The sequence below is a fragment of the Orcinus orca genome, chromosome 14 (assembly GCF_937001465.1).
Source record: "Orcinus orca chromosome 14, mOrcOrc1.1, whole genome shotgun sequence".
Classification (NCBI taxonomy): Eukaryota; Metazoa; Chordata; class Mammalia; order Artiodactyla; family Delphinidae; genus Orcinus; species Orcinus orca.
Genome location: NC_064572.1, coordinates 61,428,628 through 61,440,662, shown reverse-complemented (window position 1 = coordinate 61,440,662; position 12,035 = coordinate 61,428,628). Strand labels below are relative to the sequence as shown.

General features: G+C 39.8%; 1 protein-coding gene and 1 long non-coding RNA gene across 4 annotated transcripts in view; one reads left to right on the top strand and one right to left on the bottom strand.

Moving 5' to 3' along the window:
• Positions 1 to 12,035, top strand: part of HPSE2 (heparanase 2 (inactive)) — a 638,970-nt gene that overhangs the window by 465,617 nt on the left and 161,318 nt on the right. For all 3 annotated transcript variants that reach the window (XM_004268436.4, XM_004268434.4, XM_049697113.1), the window contains one exon: positions 5,099 to 5,192. In XM_004268436.4, the coding sequence (XP_004268484.1) occupies positions 5,099 to 5,192 (94 nt within the window). The remainder of the gene's footprint in view (positions 1 to 5,098; positions 5,193 to 12,035) is intronic.
• Positions 1 to 12,035, bottom strand: part of LOC125961049 (uncharacterized) — a 297,239-nt gene that overhangs the window by 241,790 nt on the left and 43,414 nt on the right. The window lies entirely within an intron of this gene.

The window sequence follows — 12,035 nt, the reverse complement described above, 5'->3', positions numbered from 1 at the left end:
AGGTACCCAACTAACACAATCGAGTATAGAGTACTGTACTGTAATAGGTTTATAATACTTTTCACACAAATAATACATAAAAAATAAACAAATACAAAAAATAAAGAAAACATTTTTAATCTTATGTACAATACCTTGAAAAGTACAGTAGTACAGTACAACAGCTGGCATACAGGGGCTGGCATCGAGTGAACAGGCAAGAAGAGTTACTGACTGGAGGAGGGAGAGGAGGTGGGAGATGGTAGAGCTGAAGGATTGTCAGCAATAGAAGACGGAGGGCAAGCTGCAATTTCACGTGAACTAACTTACGTGATTGGACATGCGAATGCACAGTCACATCTTTGAAAGTTCGCAACTTGAAGGTTCATATGTAGCGGACTTACTGTAAGATGAAAGGTATTAAACTAGAAATAAAATTTAAAACTAAGAAGAGCAAGAGAGTTGGTGAATGAATTGGTATGTAGTTCTATTTACCTTGTATACTCTGCCATCTTTGCCACCTCCCCAGGTATGTGCTTGATATGACCTGCTAATCTAGAGGCCAGCCGAGGAAGGAATGATGGTTGCCAGGACTGAGCACAGGCTGTTTGTCCACACACAAAGGTTTCAAGCTCATTGCATTTGTAGTAATAGTTCACAGAAAGGTTATTTCTGCACAGCCTCTCCTGGCTTCAGCTTTTAGTTGAACAGCTCAGCCATTTGTGGTGTGATCCTAGGAGATGCTGAAATTTCAAGAGAGCTTAGAGGAGGACTATGATTTACCTAAAATTATCAGGGTTTACATGGAAGATGCCAAAGCACCTCTAATTGGCAAATTTCCTTCCCTCTCTTTCCTTCCCTCAATCCTTCCTTTCCTCTCTCATTTGTTTGGTCTTCTGGTGCCTTTGTATCCATTACTAAACTAGTTAACTCTTCAGGAGAGACCAGTTGGTAGCTCAGAATCATCTTTATCTTCCCAGTGAAGAAGACAGAGGAAAGCAGAGAGACTTGCCCCCAGGTCACTGGACAGTCTGGTGGAATCCAGTCCTACTTCCACTTACCCAGTCTTGGTTAGAAATCACCATCTTTACCATTTTTAACAGTTTATTCTTACCAAGTGTCATCACAGGCTATCATGTCCAAATCTAAATGATGTATTGAGCCCTTTACTATAGGCAGCCACTATCAGAGAATCAAAGCTCTGTAACAGGCAGGAGTTTTTCAGATAACCACAGATTGTTGACATTGAATGTTTTCTTAGAAGCTTCACATTTATGAAGGGTAAGTGCAGCAAGCTAATTGTCCAGGGTTACCCATGAAAAAGGCTCAGGTATTTATCAACTCATACCTATGGTTAAATTATCCCCTCTCTTAAAAAGGAATACTAAATTCTGGAGGACCAAAGTTCTTATTTCCATAGTGCAATATAAATGTGGGTTTATGTTTGCAAATAAAGTTGCTGAAACTTCACAGTATAATATGGGAATTCCTTTGGCATCCAAGTGTGAATCTGACTCAGACCGAAATTATTAAAAAGACACTGTGTTGGGGGGAAGGAAGGGACTGGGGAAGGAAGGGACTCTTATTTGGGCCAAAGATAGAGGCAATGTCCAGGGCCGTATTTGAGAATTTTAGAGGGTCTCTGCCATATCTGTTAACTTCTCTGATTCTCCTAGAGAGCTCATCTACGGCCGTGGCTCCATTCATTACTTACAAACTGAAGAAAACAACCGGGTCAACATTTTCTGTCTCAATTTTTCTCTGTGCTGACTTCTCACATCTCCAAGTACCTGTTGCATATTTTCTCTTTGATATTCTCTGGGTCTTTGATATCTCAAACAGAATAATTTATCTCCTTTGACAAACCTAAAACCCAGTCTGACTAGCCTACGTGTCCTTGGCACCAGTGTTCTCAAAGACATTCTCTCTCATTAGCTCGTGGTCATCATTGACTCCCTTCCTGTCTCTCTTATGTTCTACAGAAGCTTTATTTTATTAGTTCTTTTTTCACAGGCTCTCACTTTTACTTTTTCCGTGATCTGCCTTACTTAGACCCAGATTTCTTCTTGCCTGCACTGTTGAGATAAGATAACCTTGTCACACTGCTTTCCTGCCTGGAGCTTTCCCTGCTCCAGTCTAATTCATAGCCCACAGGAATAGCCTGAGACCAACTGAGAATGATTGAATCCAGCTTGTTAGGTTAAAATTGGGGACAAAAATAGGCTCTAAAAAGCTTAAACCAAAGTTTTTACTGGAATTCCTCCCCCACATGTCACATGAAGGAGGAATTGGACTATTCCCGGGTCCAAGAAAACAGCCATTGAGTGAACAGTAAGAGGGAGCCAATTTTAGACCCATGGTAGAAGAGCCTTCCCTGGATCCGAGCTGTGGCACAGTGGAACAGTACTAGTAGTGTATGAGAGAGAGTTCCCTGTCCTAGATAATCACTTCTCAGGGGTGTTGTCACAGGCGCACCTACTTCAGACCACACGACCACTAAGGTCTTTTCAAACTCCAGATTTTTGCAACATAATCACAGCCCTCTCCACCTCTCTCTTTCTCTCTGCCTCCCACCTACTGGAAATCCAGAGTCCATTTTTGCTCCTACATAATTCCCTAATTCCAAATCCTATGGTGGATGAACATACTGTCTTTCTCCAGACAGATGTTCCCCTGCTCACCCCATCCCATGGCTTTTCAGTCTAGGTTGCTGCCACCTTGGGTACTTAAGTAACCTGGAGGGTAGTTTTGGTTATTGAATACCTTTTATGTGCCAGGTTCTGTGCCCAGAATTTCTTCTCATTTTTATCGGTACAGTAACCCTGTGAAAATACTGTAGGGTTGGGGTTCTTTTTTAACTGATTTTAAAGAAGGGGAAACCCAGTATCATATAGGTAGTATGTGGCAAAGCTGGGACTGAACCAAGGTTTTCTAACTCCAAGTTTCGTGTACTTGAGAAAAGAGACCAAAGGAAGGAGGGGAAGGGTGGAGGTCCCTCAACCGTGGGCCGTGGATTTTGTGGGATAGGAAGCATGTTCACAGGGAATCCTACATATTGAAAAAGTACATCTGGCACTTTTATCTCAATGAGCATTAAACTATATGTGTTGCCAGCAAAACTTATAAACTCTGCTGTTTAAAATAGTTATTGGGAGCTAACAAAGAAAAAAGAGGAAACTATAATATATTTGACTAGAACATAAAAGAACCCCATTTTTATCATATGCGTAATCATCATGTAATATAGTACAAATGTTCATGTCCTTCAATGTGTGTTACATTAACATTTCATGAATTATTTTTAATTTGAACACTACAGTGTTTTAATATGCCTAGCTTTCAGGTAGTATACTATCTAATCACAACTTTAAAAAAATTGGAGGTGCTGACAGTGGAGCACTAATAGAAAGAGGTTTGTGAGGTAATGGACATGGACATTACCAGCTCTGTGTGTTGCACATAATAAATGTTTATTGGATCTAAGTCTAGCATCTGTACCAGGAATGAGGTGAAAGGTCATGTCATTGGTTTGTTTTATTCCCTAATATAAGTAACCACCCAGATTTTCAAAAGGATGTACCCTTTGACACAGTCATCTCACTTTTAGAATTTGGTACACACAGTCAGGCCCCTATTGTTTATGACCCCATCTTTGTGAGCTGAAAATTAGAGAAATCAGAAAAGAACTGACAGTTGTTGAGTGCCTACTATATGCCAGACACTTTAGGTTTATCTGCTTGATCTTCAAACAATCCTGAGTAGTAGATATGTTACCTCTCTCTTAAGAATAAGAAAACTGAGGCCCATAAAGGCCAAGCATCTTGCCCAAGATCACATAGGTAGTAAATACCTGCCTTGGAATTTGATCTCAGATATCTCTGGCTCCAAAACCCATACTCTTTTCAATATACAAATGATTTAAACATTGGATTCTGTGGAAATGTGTGAGGTGGTGAGGGAGGCCAAGGGGAAGGCTGAGTGGGAGGAGCTCATCTCCCACCCTCACTTCAACCAGAGCACCTGGTTGAAAGTGCAATTACAAAAGAATTTTAACCATTCCACTACATCACATATTAGTATGGGAATTTAACATTAAAAGGAATTTTTTAGTACTAGAATTAGAATTATAGTTCTATAATACGTACTGAGAGGTTGGTGTCTTACTAAAAATGACATAATCTATCATCCATCAGCCAAGGAGACCTAAGTGGATTGGAAAAGGCACCCAGGAGTCATAAGCATTGATTTTAATTAAATCGATTTAATTTGGAATTTTGCAAAGATGAGTGCTGGGAGGTTTGAGATAATGAAGGTCACCTAATCCTGGGCTTAGCCTTCAGAGTAAAGATTCACACAGAGTCCCCACAAAGCCAGATGGACCTGTTTTGGTTGAATGTTAACAATGTAGTATCGGCACAACTTGATGTTTCACTTAAGCTACCTAACAAAACTGGAGACACCACCACACTGATGTGTGCCAAACTTGTTGCTATTTTAGGAGAGGGCACCTGAACTTTAATCTGTCTGACTTATTTGTTTATTCATTTATCCGTTCATTTATTCTGGAGGTGGAAGGAGGTTGACTACAAGGTATTTTGCCCAGGGAAGTGAACTGGAGATGAACTCTTTGAGACCTGCTCACTGCACTAAATCAGATTTTTGTGGTTGGTGTTTTCTTATTTAAAGGTGTGGAAACCTTTCAAAATGTTTGAGTAGTCTTTCAAACCTCTCACATACCTTTATTACTTTAAGGTGGGGGTAGGGATGGTACGGGAGGGGTGTTAAATTACTTTCCCTATGGGGAAAACAAGTAAGCTTTTCCCCATTACCCAATTGTGTTACAGAGTCCTGTCAGTTCCTATAGAGCAATAAATGCAGTTTCAATGGACAAAGGCTGAAAAAAATCACAATATTAGCCCACAAATGGAGGTGAAAATGAAGAGGTTAAAAAGTATATTATTTGTTTGAAAAGTACCCAGGATCAAAACTTCTTTAGAATGTAAGAGCCCAAGCGAACCCTGGGCTCTTTCCTCAGGCAACAGAGACCTCTGGCTAGAGAAATATATTTGTAGTCTCCTGCTCGAGATTTTCTCTGATTCTCATTTTATTTTTATTCCAGTTGCTACATTGATGGCCGGGTGGTCAAGGTGATGGACTTCCTGAAAACTCGCCTATTAGACACACTCTCTGACCAGATTAGGAAAATTCAGAAAGTGAGTAAAAATCTCTGGGGAAGAAGAGGAGTGAGTTTGGGGGTAAGGTGAGGAAAATGTCACAGGGTTCCAGCTGGGTGTTAGCACTGTGGGTAGAAAAATAGTGCAGTCTGGATTTGCATGGCCAAGAGGTGCCTCTCACAGCTGATGATTGCTGTTTATTGCTTTTCAGATTAAAAAGGATTTGAATGTACCATATCCAAGTTTAAAAGCTTCTCTATTTTAATAACAAACATTTTGTAACAGATGGCTTCTAAATTGTGAGTTTCTTAAGGGAAGAATAGGTTTACTTTCTTTTTGCAGGAGTTTATTTTGGGTTAGTTTAGGAGAGAATGATTACATTCATTCAGTGGAGTTGTGGTCTGGGATATTGGCAATTCTGAGCCACATTTACACTATTCCTAGGTGTCTTAGAATCAGCCAAGTAACATCTTACTTTTGTAGAGATGTTGGAGAAGACAAGGTTAAATTAAGCAATTGTATGTAGGTCCTACTGGCAGGACACCTGTGGTTAGTAGTTCTCAAACTTGAATACAATCAAAATCACCAGAGATTGCTTGTAGTTTCCAATCTCACTTCTGATGTTCTGATTTAGTATGTCTGGAGTGGATCCCAGACATCTCTATTTTTAATAGTCATCTGTCAAGTGATTCCACCCAATGCAGATCATGTTTTGAAATACACTAGATTAGTTAATTCTGAACTGTGAGGATCTTATGCCTACAATTTCCATCTGCCTCTACAAAATGGTGATATCTCATCTTCAGTTTCCTAGTCAGGTCCTTTTCCAGGGAATGAGGACCTTTTGAACATTCAACTTTATTTTGAGCAAATTAAACACATCTTTGCAGAAAAATAGCAACAGGTAGGCCCCCATTGATATGGGATGAATGAGGAGAGTTCCCCGGTGGTCCAGTGGTTAGGACTGCATGCTTTCACTGCCAAGGGCATGGGTTCAATCCCCGGTCCGGGAACTAAGATCCTGCAAGCCGTGAGGTGCGGCCGAAAACACAAAATATATATGGGATGAATGAATAAATGAATGGGCAAATAAATGAATGGCTCATTATAAAATTAGTTGTGAAAAAAATACTATTTGGAGCAATCATAGAAAAGCACTTTTGATTGCTAAAGGGGAGGTCTGTACACTTTTCTATATTCATAATACTCATACTCAGATTACATAATACTCAGATTACTCAGATTACATACTGATTACAAAATAGCTTTTGGAGTCTTTAAAGGCTGGGAGGCCTCAGGACTTCTGAATTTCTACATCCCAGTCTGATCCCTCTGGGGATCAGGTGCACTGACCAGCACCCTTATCTGTCACTGTCTCCTACTAGGCAAAGCCTAGGAGAACTAAATTATTTGAAATATCTCTGTCAATCTCTTTGACATTCACTTAGTTTTTAATATTTAAATATTTAATATTTACTGAGCTTTTAGCAAGTACCAGGCAAAGTGCCAGGTGCTGAGGATACAAAATGTAATAAGACATGGTCTCTGCCCTCAAGGAACTCACAGTTTTGAGGTTTAATACTTACTTTGAGCAGGTTGAAAAACATATTACCTAATGGAGTAGAATGTCAGCCTGTTGAACACTACAGTTTTCTAGCGCATTATGCTAATCCAGTATTAGTTATTGGCCTCTAAAAAAAGAGGAGGAGATTTCTTTCATTCATTCATTCTTTCATTCAGTAGATATTTATTGAGTGTTTACTGTGTTCCAGGCACTATACTAAGTTTCTGTATTACAACAGTGTACAAGACAACAAGTCTTTATATTTTTGGCTTTTCCAGTTTTGAGCCTAATGATCTGATCAAAGGATTGTCATTGGAAGTAAAATGATTCAGTGGTATCATGGCACTGTGAGTGAAGGTTCATGTAATTCTTTAAGTAGAATAGGTAGCTCTAGGTCAAAGCCAAGACAAATGGATTAGGAGTTAGGTTCTTCCCTTTCTCCCCACTACCCAGTACTCTCCACCACTGCATACACCTTCACCATCACAGAATGTTCAGAGACTGAAATAAGTGGCTAAACTCACCTCCTGAATTGGCCAGGCAAGGCCAAAGAAACTTAGAGTAAAGGACTCAAACCCTGTGCTCAATTGAAATTCAGACCTTTAAAAACATGTTTGATGGACTTGGAAGGGGAGAGCTAAGTGCGGTTGCAGGGGGGAGCAGTGGAGTCTCCAAGAGAAATAACCTATATACAGAAGGCACCTGGCAGGGGATGGCTAGAATTAGCAGTAGGACCTGGAGTCACCTTTTGGCTGTTGCAAATACAGCATGCTCAGAGGTCCCCTCAGGCTTATGTTCCTGTTCCGGTTATGTCTTGCCGTGCAACAAATTACCCCAAAACTTAGCGGCTTAGAACAGTCATCTATTATGACTATGAATCCTGTGGGTCAGGAATTCCCATAAGGATAACTTGTCTTTGCTCCATTAGCTTCAGCTGGAAAACTCAAAGACTGGGGTAATTCAAAGGCTGGCGACTGGAATTATCAGAAGGCTCGTTCACTCATGTGTCTGGCAGTTGGTTGATGTCAGTTGTCAGCTAGTACCTTTGTGGGGCTGATAACGGGAATGCCTCTTTGTGTAGCCTGGGCTTCCTCCCAAGGTTTTAAAATCAGATGCCCAAGAGAGAGAGCCAGGGGAAGCTCTGTCACCTTTTCTATCTACCCTCAGAAGTCATAGGGCATCACTTCAACCACAGTCTATACATTGAGACAGTCACCAAGACCCATAGGGATTTAAGACAAGAGGAAATAAACTTCTCTGGATGGGGGAGTGGCAAGGTTCTGGAAGGGCATATAAGACCAGAAATATTTTTTCAGTCATTTTTGGAAAATACTGTCTGCCAAAGTTCCATGCTCCTTGTTTCATTTAGTAGCTCATTCAGTTATTTCTCTGACTGGTTTTCTTTTTCCAATTCTCTTTTGCAAAGCTCTTGCCAGATATTGCCTTAAATGGGTATCTGCTAGGGCTGTTGCTGGATCACAGATTCCTTGAGCTTTGATCCATGGGATAGACCTTCTATTGGCTACAGCAGCCTGGACCCAGTTGTTAGGGCCTCGAGGATGAGAGTCTCTACCACAGCCCAGGATATGCCAGGTACTGGCCTGACTTGGGGAGATGAGGGCTGGGAGACCAGAGAAGGGTCACCAAGATTTTCCAGTTGAAAAGTTACTTTGGCTGTTCCTGAAGTCCCCTGTGGATGGGTGGGGGTTTGGGGAATTAGATTCCAGGGTACAAACTGGGGCAGAGTGATCAAACTCCTTCTTTTGAGCCCCCAAAACCAATTTGGAGATGGACCAAGTAAGATTTTAACATGTATATAACTGGAACTCTCATCCAAAAGCTAGAAATGGAATCTTTGTTTCTTCTCTATTTTGAGAAGTTCAGAGAAGTCCTAATGACCTCTCCTTAGGTCCACAGTAATGGAAAAAAGGGCAAATTTCCCACCAAAACAGATTCACGTGGTTAGATAAACCAGTGGTGAGGCTGTTTGAAGAAGAGATAGGATACAGGATTTGAAGTCTAGTGGCTTCAAAGTCTAGTGGGTTGTATGACCTTGGGCCATTCACGTAACTTCTCTGATTTTGTTTCTTCATCTGTAAAATGAGGATGCTAAGAATACAGTCAGCCCTCTGTATCTGTATCCATGTGTTCTGCATCTGTGGATTCAACCAACCACAGACTGAAAATATTTAAGAAAAAAATTTTCAGAAGGTTCCAAAAGGCAAAACTTGAATTTGCCATGTACCAGCAACTGTTTACATAGCACTTACATTGTATTAGGTAGTGTAAGTAATCTAGAGATGATTTAAAGTACATGGAAGGATGTGCATAGGTTATAATACAAACACCATGCCATTTTATATACAGGACTTGAGCAACTGCAGATTTTGATATCCACAATTGTTCCTGGAACGAGTACCCGACAGATAGGGACCACTGTACTATCCTCCTTCCCTCTTAGGGAGATTAGGAAGGTCACATGAGGCCCTGTTTTGTTAACTGCTGGTGAATGCTAGTTCTTATTGCTATTATTATTGTTATTTCAGTTATTGTGGTTATTTTTTTTACATCTTTATTGGAGTATAATTGCTTTACAATGGTGTGTTAGTTTCTGCTTTATAACAAAGTGAATCAGTTATACATATACATATGTTCCCATATCTCTTCCCTCTTGTGTCTCCCTCCCTCCCACCCTCCCTATCCCACCCCTCCAGGTGGTCACAAAGCACCGAGCTGATCTCCCTGTGCTATGTGGCTGCTTCCCACTAGCTATCTACCTTACGTTTGGTAGTGTATATATGTCCATGCCTCTCTCTCGCTTTGTCTATTGTGGTTATTTTTAATAATAATTTACGTAACTGGAGAAGCTTCATGTTACCTTTATCCTCAACTTGTTCTTTGCTTTTTTCCTCTTTCCTCTTTCTTTGAACCCTGGAGAATATGATAGGTGATATTTTTGGCACCTGAAAGGCAGTGCTAAAAACAGTTGTGGTTTCCAAATTTGGACTGCCACTTAAGAATTTTCAGTTTTCTGAGCAGTGGGTGAATTCTGATTATGTGAAAATCTATGTGATGCATTTGAAAGCCTAACAGAGACAACGTTTGGACAACCCACTCCTTTGCATGATCCACACACTCTCTCCCTTCCATTAGAATGAGGATAATCATCTGTACTTTGGGAGATGAGTCAAGGGAAAGAGTTGAGAATCTCTCAATGCAGGCAAGAGTCAGACGGGAAAGTGAGAGATGTTCAGGATACAGTGCAGATGGTATAGCATGGATAGCTGGGTTGACTCCAAAACAATAACATAAGAACCAAGATGAACCACTTCGGCTTAAGTCACTTGGACTCTATGATTTGTGTCATCTCCTAGAGGAATCAGAGGAGGAAATAACACTTTTTGATATTATTTTCAGCAATTCAATAGGCACAGGAAGGAGTTGGTGAAATCCCAGTCATAAGGGAAGTATTTCCAAAAGTACTGTCCTTATGATTGCATTTTGAATACTAAATAAAATGAACAATTGGCTTCCCTAATATTTGAAAATGTCCTTCCTTCCTCCCTTCCTTCTTTCTTCCCTTCCTTCCTTCATTTATCAACTGTTTATGACATTCTTGTATCTTCAAGACTCCTGAGGATAAAATGGAGAACAAGACTGGTGTGGTGGTTATCCTCAAAGACCTTATGGTCTAATGGGAAAATAGTTAATGAAGCAAGCAATGATAGTAAGATGCAATGATTCCCATAACAGGGGATGTTTCGGGTGCTACAGGAGCCCATGGTGAGATGTATCTACCTTAGTTTGTAAAGGAAGGGAAATTGGGCAAGTCTTCCCAGAGGAAGTGACATTTAGGCTAATTCTGAAAGGATAGACACCTTCTAATTTATACAGTTCTTCTTAGGGTGTGATCAGAGGACTCCTGGTGGTAGATGTATATGGTGGAGGGAATGGTTTACATGATTTATAATATGACCATGATCATTCTTTTGTTAATATCATCATTGCTTATGATTGCTCATAATACTTAATAAAGATTAATTCTTTTGAAATCTCAATAAATGCAGTAACATTATACCCCTTTTTCCAATATATCCTAGTTGCAATATCATGGAAGTAGGTAAGGCAGAGGAATATTTAATCCTTTGGAAGTAACGAATAGATTAAAAAGGAAACTTTTTTCTCAGCCAACTGCTGGTTTACCTACTTATATCAAAGTATATCAAAGGGGAAGAGGGTAAAAGAATAACAGTTATTCTTGAGGATCATAGAATAACTGGATGCACAACTAAAGGAAAATGAGGACAATGACAATGTTAACCTTCTCTAATGAAGAAAAGTGGAAAATGAAAATACCTTAGTAGGGTAAGAACAGTAGTATCACTACTGGAAAAAAAATCACTGTTTCATTGGTTGATTCATTCATTCACTCATTCATTCATTCATTCAATAATGTTGACGGCTTATTTCAATGTGCCAGTGCCTGCCATAGTGCCTGTCACTTGGCAGGTGCTCAGTCAATATTGGAGGGAGGCAGTTAGGGAGTGGAAGGTGAATGAGCAGAGTAAAATAGTGGGAGAAATGTAAAAGAAGCAAAGTAATGTGTATGTCTCAATCGCATTTGGATCTGCTATCTCAGCTGTTCACATGCAAAAGAAGCTAGTCTGCTACTAACTTTGTAACATAGTGTTGAATAGATAGATATTGATTTAGGCAACCAAAAATGGGCTATGCCTATATGTAGGCACAGTAGGAGAGTATCTTCTGGGTATATGCTTAAGGGTGAAAGAAAGTTCTCTTTGTGGCTCAAAGTAACATTTCAGTCAGTTTGCTAATGCCAGATATTTCATTTTAGAAAAATAATTTTTCATTTTACATTAGGGGGAGGAAGCAGAATGTAATAACTTGAGAAGAGGCAAACTACACTGATTTAAAATCACACTAAGGTGTTAATATCAAATAATCGTTTCCCAAGAGCAGGGTTTTTTTCTTTGCAATAATTTTAGTTTATTTAAAAAAATTTTTTTAATTGAAGTATAATTGAATTGCCATGTTATGTTAATTACTGCTGTACAGCAAAGTGACTCAGTTATACATATTTGTGCATTCTTTTTCATATTCCTTTCTATTATGGTTTATCACAGGATATTGAATATAGTTCCCTGTGCTATACAGTAGGACCTTCTTGTTTATCCATTCTATATATACCAGTTTGCATCTGCTAATCCCAAATTCCCAACCCAACCCTCTCCCACCTGCCTCCCCCTTGACAACCACCAGTCTATTCTCTATGTCCATGTTTCTGCTTCTGTTTCATA